The sequence below is a fragment of the Vipera ursinii genome (assembly GCF_947247035.1).
Source record: "Vipera ursinii genome assembly, chromosome: 13".
Lineage (NCBI taxonomy): Eukaryota > Metazoa > Chordata > Lepidosauria > Squamata > Viperidae > Vipera > Vipera ursinii.
In genome coordinates this window covers 15,173,910-15,193,198 of record NC_139526.1, presented here as the reverse complement: position 1 = coordinate 15,193,198, position 19,289 = coordinate 15,173,910, and the positions used below count along the sequence as shown (strand labels likewise).

The following is a 19,289-nucleotide window of genomic DNA, read 5'->3' as shown; positions in this document are numbered from 1 at the left end:
TTCCTCAGCCAGAATTCTGAAAGTTGAAGTCCACAAGTCTTAAAAGTTACCTAGTTTGGAGACACCCCTCTCCCCACCCTTCAGAGGGTGTCCTCAAGAAGGGCCATTTCCAATGAAATAGAGACTTCACTTCCATGTCTGAAAAAAGACCACGGTGGAGAAGACAGGCGAGGCATGGTCTGTCCGCAACAGGGGTCTTCAGACTTGGCCCTTTTATGACTTGTGGACTTCAACTCCCAGAATTCCCCAGCCAGGCACGCTGGCTGAGGAATTCTGGGACTTGAAGTCCACAAGTCATAAAAGGGCCAAGTTTGAAGACCCCTGTTCTAGATCCTATTTATTCCATCCATTGGTGATCATGTTGTCTCTTGTGTGACCCCAGTCTCCTCTTCCCTCCCCTCCTTTCCCCCCCCCCCGACCTTTGTTTCTTGTTTTAGATTGCCCGAAGTATTGTTGTTTGTCGAGTGTGCATGTTTCCTAACGGAATACATCTCTTTTGGTTTTCACCTTTGCCTTCAGGTCATGAGCAAGGATTCTGCATGATGTGCACCATGCAAGGTCACATCAACCAAGCTCTTTCCAATTCCGGCACCGTCATCAAGCCGATGTCTGTCATAAACGATCTTAGACGTAAGCCTCTCCCAACATTGGCACGCCCGTTTTGATCTGCTTTGGTGGCCCCTAAAAATTCCAGGGACAGCTCTGTGCTACTGTGAATCTCGGTTTCTTAAATTCCCCTCTCCCTCAGAAAGATGATAATCTTTATGGCCACTTATTTCGGTGAATACATTGGCACGCAGTAAAAACAAATGAAATTCGATTGCCCGCTCTCAAAAGAAAATAACTATGTAATAACATGCATGCACCCATTATACATAAGCTGTAAATATACACACGCACACATATGCACACACATATGAGGGGGATCTCAGAGTCCTAGTAGACAATCACTTCAATATGAGCCAGCCGTGTGCTGCAGCTGCCAAAAAAGCCAACACAGTGCTAGGCTGCATTAACAGAGGGATAGAATCAAGATCACGTGAAGTACTAATACCACTTTACAAGGCTTTGGTAAGGCCACACCTGGAATACCGCATCCAGTTTTGGTCACCACGATGTAAAACAGATGTCGAGACTCTAGAAAGGGTACAGAGAAGAGCAACAAAGATGATTGGGGGACTAGAGGCTAAAACATATAGGGAACGGTTGCTGGAATTGGGTATGTGTAGTTTAATGAAGAGAAGGGTGAGGGGTGACATGATAGCAGTCATCCAGTATCTCAGGGGCTGCCCCAAAGAAGAGGGAGCCAAGCTATTCTCCAAAGCACCAGAAGGCAGGACAAGAAGCAACGGATGGAAACTAGTCAAGGAGAGAAGCAACCTAGAACTAAGGAGAAATTTCCTGACAGTTAGAACAATTAACCGGTGGAACGACCTGCCTCCAGAAGTTGTGAATGCTCCAACACTGGAAGTTTTTAAGAAGAGACTGGACAGCCATTTGTCTGAAATGGTATAGGGTTTCCTGCCTTAGCAGGGGGTTGGACTAGATGACCTCCAAGGTCCCTTCCAACTTATTATTATTGTTATTATTATTATTATACTAATCACAATCCATTTTGAATACATAGTGGGGAAAAAAGAATCTTGAGTGTTAACGAGGTTGCTACTCTATTGTGCCAAGCTATTACAGAATCTAGTTCTACTTCAGATAGCACGAATTGCACCCTGCCTTTAATAGGTTATCCTGCACCTGGGAAGGGGTTTTATTGTTTATTACAAATTTATTTGCTGCCCCCATCTCAAGCACAAGGTGACTCTGGGCAGCTTGCAGTGTTAAAAACGAGCCAAATAATGCGACATTATGAATATAACGAGAGCAAAACACTCTAAAAATTGGGTTGGTTCAGCCTCAGCGATCTGATCTGGACTTCAGTTTTTTGTTTTCTTAACGAAAAGGATCACAAGACATACAACGTGATCTCCTTTACTTTTACTAGGAATAGCAAAACATTTCCGTTTCGGTAACCAAGAAGATGCGCACGAATTCCTAAGGTACACGGTTGATGCCATGCAAAAAGCATGTCTGAATGGTAGCAACAAGTAAGTGGCCATTCATTTTTTTTTCCTTGGGATTATTTTCATTCAGGGATAGATGTTTTTAAAAGTTTCGTCTTGATCTGCCTCTGTATTTTTAGATTGGACAGACATACCCAGGCCACTACTTTTATTCACCAAATATTTGGAGGATATCTGAGATCTAGAGGTACGCATATCTTATCTCCTCCATTCTTTGAATATTTATTTAACGTTCATTGGGAATTATTTAAAGTTCACTGAGAACATTCCATTTTATTTTTTTTTACTTTTATCGTATGCTAAACCTTTTTTTTTAAAAATTTCAGTAAAATGCATGAACTGCAAAGGTGTTTCAGATACATTTGATCCCTATTTGGATATTACGTTGGAAATAAAGGTACATTTTTGGTTTCTTTGCCGCTTTGTTTTTTGCAAATTCTTAAGTATACTTAGCGCAATGCATTTGTAAAGGGCGTTATTTTGTAGATGTATTTATTTATTTTGTGTCAGAAGCGTCACGATTAAAATAAGGCATGCGATGTAACATAAAATTAAAAATATGAAATGTAAGATTAAAATATGTACAAATTAAACAGATCTTGCCCAGAAACTAGCAAGATTAATTGCATTCTGTCACCCTGGCATGAGCTCCTTAAGTGTACACGAATCGGGACACAAAGGGCGGATATACATAGGTGTTGTTGTCTGCATGTCACCACAATTGCAAAGAACTTTGTCGTTAGTTGAGGCATAACGTACTGTGGATCTTTGTTCCTGAGGCTATTTTTTTCACAGTAGATTGCAAGAACAAATTTAGACATTCTTGTAAGCCCTGGTGACATCCTACTGCAGGGGTCCCCAACCCCCGGTCCGTGGACCGGTACCGGGCCATGGCATGCCAGCAACTGGTCTGCACACACAAGCAAAGTCCCATTCGCGGGATGCAGGCAGCACACAAAACCACGTACCCACCGGTCCACGGAACCGGTCCCTGGTGCCCAAAAGATTGGGGACCTCTGCCCTACTGGACTAGATCAAAACACCCATCTAATCTGAGCCCCAGCATCCTAGAAAAGTGTTTCTCAACCTTGACAATTTTAAGAAATGTGGACTTCAACGCCCAGAATTCCCCAGTCAGCAAGTGTGTGTGTGTTTTTTTCTCCTTCCTTCCAGTCAGCGCAAAGTGTCAACAAAGCTCTGGAGCAGTTTGTCAAGCCTGAACAACTGGATGGAGAAAACGCGTATAAATGTAGCAAGTAAGAATGAGAATTCATAGGTTTTATAATCCATTGACTGGTTGTTCTTCTACGTCTGGCATGGCTATAGAACCTTGCATTTAATGCCAAAGTGGTTTTGCTATGCTTTAGCCCAGACATGTCAAACACAAGGCCCGGGGGCCGGATCCAGCCCGCGAAGTGGTTTCATGTGGCCCGCGGAGCCATCCTGGAAACAGTGAGGGAACGGCCCCCGCTGCCTTGGCCCTGGCCCAGAGACCCTCCTCCTGCCAGAGACCTTCAGATCTGTCCCGCTCCTGCCCAGGCCCCCACAGGCACCCTTGATGCCAACGATGCAGAGCTGGCCATGCCCACCCAGTAGGCCATACGCACTCTAGCCACACCCACCCAGTAGGCCATACGCACTCTAGCCACGCCCACCCAGTAGGCCATACGCACTCTAGGCACACCCACCCAGTAGGCCATACGCACTCTAGCCACCCCCACCCAGTAGGCCATATGCACTCTAGCCACGCCCACCCAGTAGGCTATACGCACTCTAGCCACACCCACTCAGTAGGCCACGCCCACCCTGGCCACACCCACCCGGCCCCTTGAGGGCAACCGCAATGCTGATGCGGCCCTCAATGAAATTTGAGTTTGACACCCCTGCTTTAGCCTATTTAGTAAGGGATGGTATGTAGTAGCTATCTGTTTTCCCCTGTGTTTGCTTTTTTAAATGCATGTTGACATCCTCTGAGGAGATTGAAAAGAGGGTGAGTCTTAAGAGTGGAAGGAAAAGAAACATAATTTGATTTCTCTTCCACGTCTTGAAGAAAATCTAAACTTGTTTTCAGGCACTAATTACCAAATAGAAAGTAGTTGGGTGAACCTCTGGAAATGGACAGTGTGCTGGGGCGGGGAGAAAAAGTCTTAAATCTCCCTTATGTTTTAGGTGTAAAAAAATGGTTCCTGCATCCAAGCGGTTTACGATACATCGGGCTTCAAATGTCCTCACCTTGTCCCTCAAACGGTTTGCAAATTTCAGCGGTGGCAAAATCACCAAGGTAAACGCTGCCCTGTAGCAATGCGAATAAAATGCAGGTGGTCCTCAGCTGAACAGTTCATTTAGCGACCGTTCAGAGTTAGGACGGCCCCGACAGAAGTGACTTACGAACGTTTTTCACACTTAAACAACCCACTGCAGCGTCTCCCCATTCACGTGATCCAAATTTGGATGCTTGGCAACTGGCTCACATTTATGACGATTCACCTAACACCTGGGGTACTAGCTTTAAAAAATTGCAACGATCCACTTAACAACTGTGACAAAAAAGGTCATAATGTGGGGCAAAATTCATTTAACCGTCTCACTTAGCAATATAAGTTCTGGGCTAAGATGTGACCGTAAGCCGAGGACTGCCTGCAAAGCACCCCGCCCAGCTGAGAATTAAACCAGATAAAAGGATTGTATATATATAAAAAAAGGTTTTGAGTTAAATGAACTAGTGCTTAGAAGAGGGGGCTGTGTGAGATGCTGGGTGGGGTTGTGTCCACTCATTTGTGGCATTTTCACCAGCATAATTGTGTGAACTGATATCCTTTGTGGTTATAAGCGTAAAAGTTTAATATTTTTTATGAGGTTGCTTTTCTCTCTTGTTTTAAATTGGATTCTGGATGCAAACTCAGAAGTGCCTCTCTCTCTCTCTCCTCTGGATTAGGAAGTGAAATATCCCGAATATTTAGATATCCGGCCGTACATGTCCCAACCCAACGGAGAACCAATCATTTATGCACTTTATGCAGTGCTCGTCCATACCGGCTTCAGCTGTCACGCCGGACATTATTACTGCTATATAAAGGTAAACGTGTCTTTTATCTTTTTCTCATCTTTACCGTTTTCAGACGTTCAAGAAGTTATTTCAGAGCAGGCGACCATTTTATTACGATGAGTTACAATTTGAAACGGGCGAGAGCAACAGAACGCGGTCCAAATTGTTATCCTAATGAAGAATACTTGATTCCACTAATGACTAATGCATAACTGTGAGGACATTGCTATGGGAAAGAGTAAGCATAAGCCGTTGTAAAATGCAAAGACCCAGGTCTAATGGTTTTTTAAGGCAGTGTTTTTGTCAACTTACGCATGCCGGCTGGGGAATTCTGGGAGTTAGCATCCGCACCTCTTCAAGTTGCCACGGTTGAGTAACATAGCTTTTAAGATAATTCTTGCGCTCCGGAAATTTGCGCTTACTTTTTAGACTTTGCTAAATGCTTGCTCTAAAAACGTAAGGCTATACGAATCTCTTTCCGTAACCCTTCCTGCTGCTAAACAAAATTATTTCGTTGTTTAGTACAGTTATGTGTTTCACTAAAATCCAGTAGAGGGCGCCATTTATCCTCCCGCCAGCTTTTTTTTTTTAAAGCCTTTTATTTTTCCGATTAAAATTGAGCCAAAGAACAGTTGCCTTTCCTGATTTTCCGTATCGTCAACTGGACTACATACGGAAGCGTCTGAGATGGTAATGCATCTTTTAAGAACGCATGACTGTATTTTGCTGCAAAAATGATGGGAGGGCTTTAAAACAGGCTGGGTCTCGTTGCAGATCCAACATTGACACTGACCGGGCATGTAACATCTGTGACATGGAAGAATTTTTTATCTGTTTTGGCTGACCACCAGTTGCATCCCCTCTTAGAAGAGAAACATCTGGTGGGACCCAGTTCTAAACAAAGCACGGGCTTGATTTTTCATTTTCATTTTTTAAAAAAGCCTTGTGATATTTATCTTGGCAGGAACCATAGGCATTCTTCAAAATAAAGCAGGCGCAAGAAGATTGGAATTTATTTATTTATTTTATTTAGCATATGGCATCAACAGAGGTCATGCATACAACACTAACGAAACGCATTCTAGAGGCCAAAAACAAATATTAAATAAAGCATCAGCAAGTACACACACACACTAAGATATACACACACACGTCTAGATGGATGGATGGATAGACAGATAGATGAATGTAGGCGGACAATACAATATACAAGATAAAATATTAAATTAAGGTAAAACCATGATAAAATCACCATGCTGCGGCACCACAGAATCGCATAGGATAGAGGTTATAATGTGATATCTAAGGAAGCTAATCATCTAAGACAGACATGTCAAACACAAGGGCCGGGGGCCGGATCCGGCCCGCAAAGTGATTTCATGTGGCCCCCGAAGCCATCCTGGAAAGAGTGAGGGAACGGCCCCCACTGCCTTGGCCCTGGCCCAGAGACCCTCCTTCTGCCAGAGACCCTCAGATCTGTCCCACTCCTGCCCAGGCCCCCCCATAGGCACCCTTGATGCGAAGGATGTAGAGCTGGCCACGCCCACCCAGTCGGCCATACGCACTCTAGCCACGCCCACCCAGTAGGCCACGCCCACCCTGGCCATACCCACCCGGCCCCTTGAGGGCAACCGCAATGCTGATGCGGCCCTCAATGAAATTGAGTTTGACACCCCTGATCTAAGATGTTAGGTGGAGGTTGGGATATTGATTTGCCTCACGCTGGAGGAGGGATTTATAGGCAATAGTTTTTTGCTCTAATTCATTTTATTTTTCTCTTAGGCCAGTAACGGGCAGTGGTACCAGATGAACGACTCGACTGTTTCCAACAGTGACATCAGGACTGTATTAAATCAACAAGCCTACGTACTGTTCTACATCAGGTAAGCCCAAGCGCTCATAGGTAGATTTTTTTTTCCCGATCCTTGGCACCAGGACCTGCCTTGCATTTTTGCCCCACCTCTGGGGGTGCCACAAATGGCAGAGTCCCTCCTCTTTGCTGGTGACAAAGAAGGATGCCACCTTAAGAAAAAGAATCTTGCAGTGGTTTGTAAAAAGGGACGTTAACATCACACGCCTTTTTTTGTTGTTGTTGTTAGGACCCACGACTTGAAAAACGGTGCCGAACACGTTCATTCGGTTCACACGCCGGGCCAGTCTTCTCCCCGACCAGTTATCAGCCAGCGGGTGATCAGTAATAAACAGAGTACGCCAGGATTTATCGGACCTCAGCTCCCTCCACACATGGTAAAGGTAAGTTAAGAGGCATCCAGGGGCACCCAGTCACGGCACGCCAGCAACCGGTCCGCACAAACAAGCAAAGCGCCATCCGCGAGATGCAGGCAGCACACAAAACCACGTTCCTCCTCCGGTCCGCGGAAAAAAATCTCTCTTCCCCAGAACCGGTCCCCGATGCCCAAAAGGTTGGGGACCTCTGGTTTAGAGAGCCAGAGTTTGATTTGAGAAAGTAAGTTTCTTACAATCGCTCCGTCTACCTCTTATGCCCGGGAATAGATCTCTTATTTCCTGTTTCTTTTCTCTTTTTTTTTCTTCCTTTTTTTGTATAATTGCAGAATTCGAATCATTTGAACGGAACCGGATCCCTAAAAGAATCCCCCAGCAGTACGGTGGGCATTCCTACCAACGCTTCTCTGGTCAAATCTCCTTCGGCCCCTTCCTTGTCCATCACCAAGTGGACCATGAACCGGTCAGCCACGGCCGCCGCCCCGGATCCATCCAAGAAGCCAAAACTCACCCTCAGTATTCACAACAAGCTGGCGGCTCGCCAAAGCGCCTCTCACACCAGCTGCACCGTCGAGACCCTCAATAAACCCGCCCCTTCCTCCACCATCTCCAATCCTTCCGCACTGCAGTCTACCTCAAGCACCTCCACCGTCTCCTCGGCCGCTAACCAGGTCTCCAGACCGAGCCCGCCGGGCAAGTCCGGTTCCAAGCTGGTCATGAACGGCAAAGCCAAGCACAGCCCCAGCATCCTGGTCCCTTACGGAGCGGAATCTTCCGAAGACTCGGAGGAGGAATCCAAAGGCCTGCCGAAGGAGAACGGCCACCTCCAAGTGCCCAACGGCATTTTACCGGAAAACACGGCGGGCGGGCTGGAGAACTCTTGCTTGTCCTGCCGCAAGCCGGAGAAGGAAAGTCCCCACCCTGAGTTGCCGCAAAACGTCACCGTGATGCTCTCCATCAGCCTAAACGAGGCCCCGAAGCAGAACGGGCAAATAAGCAACGATTCCACCTCCCAGTTGGCAGACCGCCCCTTTCCCAAAACCAACGGCTTACCCGGAAAAGTGAGTGGGTTTCTCAGGAGGCGGTTAGTCCTCAACTTACAACCGCAATCGAAGCCCCATAATTTCTGGTTGTTAGTAACCTGGTGGTTAAGGGACCCTGACTTCCCGATGACTTTGCTTCTCAGAAGGTCGTAAAAGGGGATCGCATCTCTCTCTCTCTCTCTCTCTCACACACACACACACACACACCGGGACACTGCAAAACCGAAATAAATACGAGCCGGTTGCCAAGCATCCAAATACTGAAGACGTGATCCTAGGGATGCTGCAACGGCCGTAGGTGTGAAAAATGGCCGCCGGTCACTTTTTCCCCAGTGTTCACCATTTTGAACGGCCGCTAAACGAATGGTTGTAAGTCGAGGACTATCTGTATTCATAGCTGACTTTGGGATGAGGTTTGGGGCTCCTGAATTGAAAAGGAAAAGCCAGAGCTCAAGGCTTAAAATGCTGGCTTCCCACACAAAGGGTTTATCCCTTCCTTTCTTCCAAGGAAAACTAGAAAAGGCTACGAAACTACTAGGTGACCTTTGGAACTGTTCTAAATCCAGAGGGAACCCCTGGTCCTGTTCTCCTTCCAGTTGATGGTTACGCTCTCCTTGGGAGAAAATCACACATGCAGGTTTTGCCAGTACACAGGAGTCTTGGGTTTTGTACTGGAGTCTAGAGTCTAGGACAGGGGAAGGCAACTGTGGCTCTTTCATGACTCGTGGACTTCAACTCCCAGAATTCCTGAGCCGGCATGGCACAGCTTGGAAACCTCTCTTTCCCCTCAGCGTGGCTGGCTCAGGAATTCTGGGAGTTGAAGTCCACGAGTCATAAAGCAGCCTAGGCCAGCAGTAGGCAACCTTGGCTCTTTTATGACTCGTGGACTTCAACTCCCAGAATTCCTGAACCGGCATGGCACAGCTTGGAAACCTCTCTTTCCCCTCAGCGTGGCTGGCTCAGGAATTCTGGGAGTTGAAGTCCACGAGTCATAAAGCGGCCTAGGCCAGCAGTAGGCAACCTTGGCTCTTTTATGACTCGTGGACTTCAACTCCCAGAATTCCTGAGCCGGCATGGCACAGCTTGGAAACCTCTCTTTCCCCTCAGCGTGGCTGGCTCAGGAATTCTGGGAGTTGAAGTCCACGAGTCATAAAGCGGCCTAGGCCAGCAGTAGGCAACCTTGGCTCTTTTATGACTCTTGGACTCCAGCTCCCAGAATTCCTGAGCCAGCGTGGCTCAGCTCGGAAACCTCTCCCTTTCCCCTCAGTGTGGCTGGCTCAGGAATTCTGGGAGTTGAAGTCCACGAGTCATAAAGGAGCCGAGGTTGCCTACCCCTGGTCTAGAGCATTCAATCCCCTTGCTTGGTCCCTCTCATTGTATTAACCTTTTTCACTCTGAATTTACAGGGTTCTCCAAAAGCTTTGTCCTCAGACCCTGAAGAGGAAGCCTCCGATTCCCTCAGATACAAACAGTCGAAAACCTTGCCCAGGGACTCCAGGTAGAGCGGTCTTCCTTTATTCTAACTGTATTTTGAATTTTAAAAGGCAGATGACGCATCTCAAGCCTATTTCCTTTCTGTTTTTTATTATCTTTTTCCACGTTTCTCCCACTTGGGAACATGGGGTGGGCGACGAGATACAGTTAAGGGAGGGAAAAAGTAGAACTTAGGGATTTGGGCCCACGAGTCTTAGTTCTGGCTTTGAATTACTGCGGTACACGTGAATTCTGATAAAACTATACGCCTTGCTCATCCGAGGGAGCCAAGGAGTGAGGTTTTAAGTTGTGGCAGGCCTGACATCCATCCTGACACGTCTTTCTCTTCTTGACCAGCAGCGCTCCTGAACCAGAGAAATCAACGGCCGAGGATGTGTCTGAAAAGGCCCCCGATGCCCTTCCCAACAGTGCCCCAAGCCCGGGAATACATTTGGACCCCGACGTCACTTCAACCACAGAAGACCCTTGCGAAAGAATTGCCCAGACGGAAAACAGACCGCCGGAGAATGACCGGCAGCACGGTTCCCCGGCAAGAGAAACAGCCCCCGCCTGGCCTGGGGAAGGGGATGCTGAAGCCCTTGCTGAAAGGGCAGGCGTATCCAAAGACGAGAAAGCAGCTTCAGAGAAGAGTCCAGAGGCTGCTGAAGGACAGGCAGGACCGGCAGAAAAAGACACCCAGAGTCCCCAGATGCGGCTGGCCGGTGAATCTAGGCCCCAAAAGCTGAAGACCCCCCTCAACGCACCCGAGACGGGCCCTGAATTCCAGGGCAGCCCTCCAAGCAGTAAAGATGCCCCTTGTGCTGAGAATCCCCCGCTTCCCCAACCCAAAATTGTTGCCGAGAACCAGTGTCCGAAGACGGAAAGCAAACCGGCAGAGGGCAGCGAGCCGGTCCGAAGAAGCCTTGAAAAGCCGGGCCCGAGATCCTCTCCGAAGGAGAAAGGCCACAGTTACAAAAAAACTGACCAAGAACATTATCGTCCTAAAAAGAAATGTTCCGAAAACGAGGAGGAGGAGGAGGAGGCAGCGGCGGCCGACGGGGCGGGCGGACGGAGCCAGGCCGACGGACACTGCAGCAAGCAGAGGTTCGCTTACAGTAGGGAGCGAGTAAAGCAGCAGGACCAGCCCCGACGGGAACACCACGGCACCAGCTACTACAGGTTCCCGGGCAGTCCCGATCCCGCCCGGAGTTTAGGGAAGTACCCTCCCTACCGATCCCACAGCCGGGGCAAAACGGACTCCGAGCGGAGCAGGCCCAGTTACGGGAAAGGAGCAGAGAGGTCGTGGAGCAGGGAGAGGTACTACCAGGAGGCGGCGAGGAGGTGGGACGCGTGCCGGTCGTACAGCTACTATTACTCGGCTTCCCACGTGCCGCCTCGGCATAACCAGGAGAGGAAGCCGGCTCATTCCGAGAGAGACTATAGCAAGTCCAGTCACGTTTACAGTAGCCCCTACAATAAACACGATTACTACAAAAGCCGGTCGAACCACGAGCAGGAGAGGAAAAGGCGCTTTTCCCCAAGCCCCGAGGCCGGCGACTGCGCCCCCGAAAAGAAGCACCCAAAACTCCTGCAGGAGGGTTCTCCCGACGAACAAAAGGGAAGGAAGCGGAAGAAGTCGAAGAAGAAGAAGAAGTTGAAAGACAAACACAAGGAGAAAGATGCCAGGTGAGCAGAGGCGGGCGCGAGCCTGTTTGGTTTCTGAAGTTGGGTCACCGATCACTCAGCCCTTCCTTTCTCTCACCCCCCTTTCCACCCCCCTCCCTCCAAAAGGTGGGTCAAAGAGTTCAGGATCTTGATTTCTTTTTAAATTATTTTTCATTGCCTTGGCAAAGGCCCGGCTGACGCCCCGCAGCCTTCTACCTCTGAATTAACACCTTATTTTTCAGCAGAATCCTCCTCCAGGAAGTGGGCACAGGTGGCCCTCGACCTACAGCTATTCATTTAGCGGCCGTTCAAAGCACTGAAAAAAGGGACCTTAACGGCCGTTTTTCACGCTTACGACTTGTAGCCTCCCCGGGGTCATGTGCCCAGAATTCGGACGCTTGGCAGCTGACTCATACTTACGACGGTCGCGGTGTCCTGGGGGGTGGGTGGGGTGTCATTTGATCCGATTGACTTAACAACCGTGCCGCTAACATAACAAGTGCAGTGATTCGCTTAAGCGCTGTGGCAAGAAGGGGCCGTAAGATGGGGCAAAGCTCACTTAAACAACCGTGTGGCTGAGCGGCAAAAATTGGGGGGGCCCTCTTGCGGTCCTAAGTCGAGGACGACCTGTATTCATTTCTTGGCTTGTCCATCCCGTTCGTCCGGCCGCCCGTCTCCACAAAACGTGACCCTGGGCGGCCTACGACAGAACGATTACCGTATTTTCCGGCGTATAAGATGACTGGGCGTATAAGACGACCCCCTACATTTCCTTTTAAATTATAGGGTTTGGGCTATACTCGCCGTATAAGACTACCCCTCTTCCAACGCACACCAAATAAAAATTAAAAAACATCAGATTTGATTTTAATATGGTAATTTTAATTCAAATGCTTATGACATGCAGATACTTAGTAGGAAAACTGTCACTTATAAACATAAGGCTGTTTGTCATCAAACATGTAAACATAAAACAGTGCAAGTGGATTAAACTTTTCCTAATTCACTCTAAAGCTTTCCCTGCACAGACCAAATGGGAGATCCGCTCCAGGTTTTCCAGCCAGCCCGCCCAGTTCCTGAGTCAAATGTGTCCTTAGAGCTAAGCAGCTGCTCTGGCTGCTGCATTCCCCACCTGCCTTTCAAGTTGGGATAGACTGCAGCTGCTCTTCAACTTGAGAAGGAAAGACGCCCAGACTCCAGCCTGTAAAAAAATCACAGAGTGCAGCTTCTTCTCCAATTGGTCCCGCTTTCCCTGCGCAGACCACATGGGAGATCCACTCCAGGTTTTCCAGCCAGCCCTGTCCCTAAAGTTTCAGCACCCGGCGTATAAGACGACCCCTGATGTTTGAGAAGATTTTCATGGGTTAAAAAGTCGTCTTATACACCAGAAAATACGGTAGCTTCACGAGCCGGGTGTGAAGTGGTGTGATGCCAGAGTGACGGTGGAAGAAATGTATGGATCCACACAGGGCAGCCTGTAAGCCTGTTCCTTTCTTTTAGCCCTAGTTCCTTGTCTGCAAAATGGGTAGCGCAGCAGTCTTCGCCCCCTTCCTTATGGGGTGGCAGAATGAATGACTCGGTCAATGACCCCGTGAATGAATCAAAGCCACAGGAAACTGCTCTTCAGTCAAGTCGCAAGGACAGACGGTAGGTCCTGTCCCGACAGGAAACGTTCTCTCTAGGCCTGAGGTCCCCAACCCCTGGTTTGTGGACCGGCACCGGGCCGCGGCATGCCAGCAATCGCCCTACGCAATCGAAGCGAAGCCCCATCCGCAGGATGCAGGCAGGCAGGCAGCACTCAAAACCACGCACCCTCCGGTCTGCGGAAAATCCTCTCTCCAAGGAACCGGTCCCTGGTGCCCAAAAGGTTGGGGGGCCTCTGCTTCTAGGCAAGCCCAGGTTTAAATTGACTCAAATTTGTCCCAGCAACTCCCACGGACGCTCGTGAGCAGGGAAATCTTTTCTCTTTCAGTTCACTAAATGTTCACGCAGATAGTCCTCGACCATTCGCTTAGTGACAATTCAAAGTCACCACGGCCCTAAAAAAAAGGGGGGGGACTTGGGAGCGTTTTGCACCCTTAACGACCCCCGTCGCATCCCCCGCAATCCCGCGATCGAAATTCAGACGCTTGGCAACCAACTCGCCTTTATGACGGTTGCGTTAATCACGTGAACCCCTTTTGCGACCTGACAAGCAAGGTCACCGGGGGGGGTGTGTGGCTGCGGAGAGCCCAGATTGACTTAACCGTCCTGTGACTACGTTAACAACTGCTGTGATTTTACACCTGGGGCAAGAAAGGTTGTAAAAATGGGGCAAAACTCACTTAGCAACCCTCTTGGAAATTTTGGGCTCAGTTGTGGCCGTAAGTGGAGGACCACCTGTATATAGGTGCATGGCCTTGGGGAGAGGGGGGGAATTTTAAAAAAAATGAACTATTAATCAAGCGCTCTTTAAAAGGGAAGTGACTGCTAGGATCATGATGTCTGGAATGATATAGGACAGGGGTAGGCAACCTTGGCTCTTTTCTGACTCGTGGACTTCAACTCCCAGAATTCCTGAGCCGGCATGGCTCAGCTTGGAAACCTCTCCCTTTCCCCTCAGCGTGGCTGGCTCAGGAATTCTGGGAATTGAAGTCCACAAATCTTACTAGACCAGGGGTAGGCAACCTTGGCTCTTTTATGACTCGTGGACTTCAACTCCCAGAATTCCTGAGCCGGCATGGCTCAGTTTGGAAACCTCCCCCTTTCCCCTCAGCGTGGCTGGCTCAGGAATTCTGGGAGTTGAAGTCCACGAGTCATAAAAGAGCCAAGGTTGCCTACCCCTGGTCTAGGATTTCCTTCCTGAGCAGCGGGTTGGACTAGAAGACCTCCAAGGTCCCTCCCAACTCTGTTATTCTCGGTTGTGTGAAACGGCAGCCTCGCTTGCCCTCCGCTGACTTTCCGGTCTCTGCTTTCCTTCAGGCATCGCCAAGACTCCGAACCGTCTCCTTCCAACTCCGAGGCCGAGACCCACAAACATAAACACAAGAAGAAGAAGAAGAAGAAAAAGAAGAAGCACGCGAGGAAATCGGAAGACTGCGACGAAGGCCCTGCCCCTCCTTCCCTTCCCAAGCCAACCGCCCTGCAAATCCAGAATCTCAAAAACTGGGAGACGCCCAAACCGTCCTTGGAGGCTTGTCGGAAACACGGCGCGACGTCTTGCAAAGAAACGCCGGCTGTTTGGCGGAATTCAAAAGCCCTGGAAAGAAGCAACAGGGAGGGTGGCTTCAATCCGCTGAGAGATCATAACAGTGGTAAGTAAGGCAGGTGGATCCGTAGGGAGATCTTCCTTTGACGCTCAGGGAACCCTGAAGAGTTGAAAAAGGCCAGCCTGGATCCTCCAGCCTTTCTCAGGCTCGGCAACTTTTAAGACGGGTGGACTTCTAACGTCAAGAATTGACACATCGTGGCTTGTCGCTTTCGGCACCCAGCTGAAGAATGACAGAACGGGTGAGAGCCGGTGTAAAAATCCCTCAAGCGATTGAGCAGTGGCCGATTCGGTGGCGGTGTTGCCGCCGTGCCGGGGAGGGGAGTTTATAAGTGGGTCCTCGACTTACAACGGTTCATTTAGAGGCCGTTCAAAGTTACAACGGCACCGATAAAAGCGACTTACGGCCGTGTTTTTTTGACACCACCTTTGCAGCGTCCCCCCTGGTCGCGTGATCCAAATTTGGCCTCTTGGCAAGCGGCTTCTACTTGCGACGGGTTGCAGCGATCGCCTTTTGCGGCCTTCTGACAAAACAAAAGTCCACGGGGAAGCCAGATTCACTTAACCACCGTGCCGCTAACTTAGCCGCTGCAGGGAATTCACTTAGCAACTGTGGGAAGAGAGCTTGTAAAATGGAACAAAAGTTCACATCTCTCTCGCTTAGCGAACGAGAGAGTTTGGGCTCCCTTGAGGTCGTAGGTCAAGGCTGCAAAAGGGAAGTTGTAAAATAGGACTGGTCCCACGGATGACTCCATTTACGACCATTAGAACTTAACTCCGCGATGTTCAGGCCGCCTTAAATGTTGTAAGTCAAGGGCGCTCTGTATTTTTGCCACAGGCCAGGAAAGCTAAAAAGTACGGGGCTGTTAAAACCTCTACGCCTCAGTTTCCCCAAATGACATTGTCATCTTTGCCTTTCAGATCCGGAATGTCCGTTGGAAGTCCAGCTTATAGTGTATTTATAAACCGAAAAAAGGGGGGGAGAACCCCCCCTTACAAACTCTTTAATTCATAATTGGTGCTTCAGAAAATACTGTACAGGATTTTATCATTGGAAGAAAGCCCCACTTTTTTTTTCCCTCTTTTGGGTTTTTACCTTGAGTCTTTCTTCTTCTTTTTTTTAAAAAAAACAAACAAGCAACCCTTCAAAATTCTCCGTGATCCCCAAACACAAAAGAGGACGGACACGTTTCTACAGCTGCTGGACGTTGCGAATCCTCCTACCCTTGTCCGTGTCACCGTCAGAAAGAAAAAAAGCCCTGGATCCGAACATCTCAAAAAATGCTGCTTCGTTGCACCACTCAGGATGAATGTCTTTTTATGTCCACGTGATGTTTTTGCTCCCAACTCGACCCAGTTCGCCACGCGGGGTGAGGAACCGTAACCCAATTTTAAGCAAGCTGCAACTGATAAAGTGTCTATTTAATTTAATTATTTAAAACATTTCACACACAGCTGAGGTGTTTGCGAGAGAGAGAGAGAGAGAGAGAGCGCCTCGGTTTTCTTCGTCAGGTGTCTGCTACTAGAAACTCAACGTCATTTCCTTCCGTTGGATTCCCGTCTTTGGACTTTGTGGAAAGTGCGTGCCGTTCAGACGCTTTGGGCCAGTTCTTGAATGTATCCCGGGACGCGTCCGAAGACCGCTCGTCGCCTGGCTTAACCGGAATTTCCTTTTCCGAGATCCCGACTGGCAATTTGCACAGGGTTTGAGCAACCCGTGCGTTGCGGGAAAGGCTTCTGCGTCCGTTTCCCCTACTCGAGTGTCTCCTTCCGTGGGTGTTTCTTCCACCCAACCTTTGCAGGATGCCTTTTGCAACAGTCGCCTGCAACGTCCTTTTGTACGCCGCCTCAGCGACTCCGTTTGTAGTGCTGGCCCTCCCTTCTTTTGCGCTTTTCTTCCTGTCTTTTTCCACTTGTTCCTTGGGCATCTCGTCCCTGCTCCGCAGAGTTACTTTATTGCTCAGGTTGGACTTCTAGCCTGCACCAGAAGTAAGCGAGGAGAACAGGTGCCGGGATCTCTAGTATCCTCCCAGAGGAGCCGTTTTCCTTTTTTTTTTAAAAAAAAAAAAAAAATCCACTAAGTTTTTATTGCGTTCATTTTTAAATGTAGTGATATATACATCCTGACCGATCTCGGCCACCTGGTTTTCTTGTTTCCTTTCCAAGTTTCTAGTTACAGACAATGTTCATACTGTGATTTATTTTATTTTGTTTTTTTAATTTTTTGTTATTTTTTAATGATGAAATGCTATCAAAACTGTGATACACTTAATTCACTGGTCCTGCATCAGGAGACGAGAGTGGGGAAAACTGTATTAAATACAGTTCATCTGAATAATCTGTCTGATTTATTCAAGCCGTGTTTGTTCAGAGATGTCTAAAGTTTGATCTTTGTTTTTTTAAAAGATAAAAAAAAGCACTTGCCCCACTTGTAAATATGTGGCATGTAAAATTTATATAGTATATAAATCCGAGAAATCCAATCAAACATGCTTCTGTGGTTAGTTCAGTTACATCGGACTGGAGCGGCTGAGGACAGTTGAGCCGAGAATTTATGTTACTAAGTGAGTTCTGCCCCATTTTACAACCTTTCTTGCCACTTCAGCTGATACGTTAGTAACGTGTTTCTTAAAATGAATCCTGCTTCCTCATTGGCTTTCCTTGTTGGGTGGTTGCAAAAGGAGATCACATGATCCTGGGACACTGCAACGGTGATAAAATGAACCTGTTGCCAAACATCCAAATGTAAATCTTGTGACCCTGGGGATTCTGCGACAGTCATAGGTGTGAAAAATGGCCATTATTCCCTTTTTTTCTGTGACCTTGTAACTTCAAAAGGACACTAAACACTTGTAAGTCAAGGTACTCGTTTGACACAAATCGTTTGATGGTGACCCGTGTGTCACCAGCTCTTGGTTGGGTTGCGCTACCGAAAAAATCTCAGTGACTTTCCCTTTATTAGTATTGTTGTATTAAGCAGAAACACTACAGGTAGTCTACGATGGGTCTGCAACCTTGACAACTTTAAGAGTTGTGGAGCTGAAGTCCACAAGTCTTAAAGTTGTCAAGGTTGCCGATCCCTGATCTACAAGTTACGATCACAATCGCAGCCAGAATTTTGGTTGCTAGACAAGGCGGCTGTTAAATGAATCAAGCCCAATTTTACAAATTTGGTGGATTTAACTGAATCGTGTGTATGTTTAGCAAACCTGGCTTTCCACATTGAGAAGTTGCAGTTGACAATCACACAATCCTAGGACGCTGCAACCTTCATAACGTGCTGGTTGCTAATTGCCCAAAATTTAACCGTGTGACCGGGGACACCACAATGGGTGTAAAATGTGCCTTTTTTCCCCCCAATGCCCTTCTGACTTCGAACGGCCGTTAAACGAATCAAGGACGACGTGTACCCCAGTTCTGTCCACCTTCCCCAAATTCACTTTTACGTTGAGATCTCATCCACGGCTCCCTTGCCTAAATGGATTTTTAAAAAAAACAACCAATCGTAGGATATTGCCACACATGGATATGGAATTATATTGCGCACTTTATTGATAACCAGGCACTCGATCAACACAGATGTACACTATATACAAGCTACTTTACATTGAGTGGTTAAGAAATATTGTACAAGAAAATAGAACTGGGGGGGTTACAGACTTTTTGGCAATACCTGGCTTGGGGAAAAAGGGCCTGAGCAGATGGAAAGCTGGTTCACTCACTACTGTGTTAAAAACAACACAATTTGTGTCATGATCGGGCATGATTTGTTGACAAAGCATTAACAGGCTAGGATTACCTCCTAAGCACATGAAGCCAAAACGTCAGCTAGCTTAGAACTGTTTCTCAATTCTAGCAACTCTTTAAGAGGTGTGGGCATCAATTCCCAGAATTCCCCAGTCACCTCTTAAAAGGCACCATTGGCTCAGCATAATGGCCTCAGGTATACCCCTCTCAGTCACAGCCTCATTTTCAGAGGGCCACTAAATCTAGCAGAATTATGCCCTCAGTTCGTGAACAACGGCTTGTAGGGAAGCCAGCATTAAGCCTTCATCTTTCTGTGGAGCCTTTTTTTTTCCAGCAAGCATTCCTAGAAAGCTAGGTACTCCCTTTCGCAAAAATATAAGGCTTCTTTTACTTTCCTCAAAAGCATGAAGTCTTCCAAATGTTCCAAACCTTAAAAAGTATTTATTTTTATTTTATTTTTAGTTATCACACACGGCCACCCACCCCAAAACCTTCAAATGAGCTTCCCAACCCAAATTCCCGGCTACGTTTTGCACCTGTCAGGCCAGCTGAAGCTAAAGTGCTATTCAATTCCCCAACCCCCCCCCTTGAAGATTCAACGCCCCACCCCAAACCCCTAAAATTCCCGTGGGTGGAAGGATAACAGGGACGCAAGGCAACCGAGGCAGAACACTTGACTGGACGAGCACTAGATGGCAGCAGAGAGCTAGCCAGCGGCAACGGTCGTTCCAGGTTTTGTAAACCACAAA

General features: G+C 47.9%; 1 protein-coding gene across 4 annotated transcripts in view; it reads left to right on the top strand.

Moving 5' to 3' along the window:
• USP42 (ubiquitin specific peptidase 42) overlaps positions 1–17,552 on the top strand; it is a 31,132-nt gene extending 13,580 nt beyond the window's left edge. For 2 of the 4 annotated variants that reach the window (XM_083372739.1, XM_083372740.1), the window contains 15 exons: positions 520–630; positions 1,997–2,099; positions 2,195–2,262; positions 2,402–2,472; positions 3,249–3,331; positions 4,245–4,356; positions 5,011–5,151; positions 6,904–7,004; positions 7,221–7,374; positions 7,695–8,426; positions 9,815–9,906; positions 10,239–11,567; positions 13,047–13,193; positions 14,508–14,839; positions 15,715–17,552. In XM_083372739.1, coding sequence (XP_083228865.1) covers positions 520–630; positions 1,997–2,099; positions 2,195–2,262; positions 2,402–2,472; positions 3,249–3,331; positions 4,245–4,356; positions 5,011–5,151; positions 6,904–7,004; positions 7,221–7,374; positions 7,695–8,426; positions 9,815–9,906; positions 10,239–11,567; positions 13,047–13,193; positions 14,508–14,839; positions 15,715–15,758 — 3,620 coding nt within the window. In that variant the 3' untranslated portion in view covers positions 15,759–17,552. The remainder of the gene's footprint in view (positions 1–519; positions 631–1,996; positions 2,100–2,194; positions 2,263–2,401; positions 2,473–3,248; positions 3,332–4,244; positions 4,357–5,010; positions 5,152–6,903; positions 7,005–7,220; positions 7,375–7,694; positions 8,427–9,814; positions 9,907–10,238; positions 11,568–13,046; positions 13,194–14,507; positions 14,840–15,714) is intronic. The other 2 variants (XM_083372741.1, XM_083372742.1) reach the window with 2 other exon arrangements.
• The last annotated feature ends 1,737 nt before the right edge of the window (positions 17,553–19,289 follow it).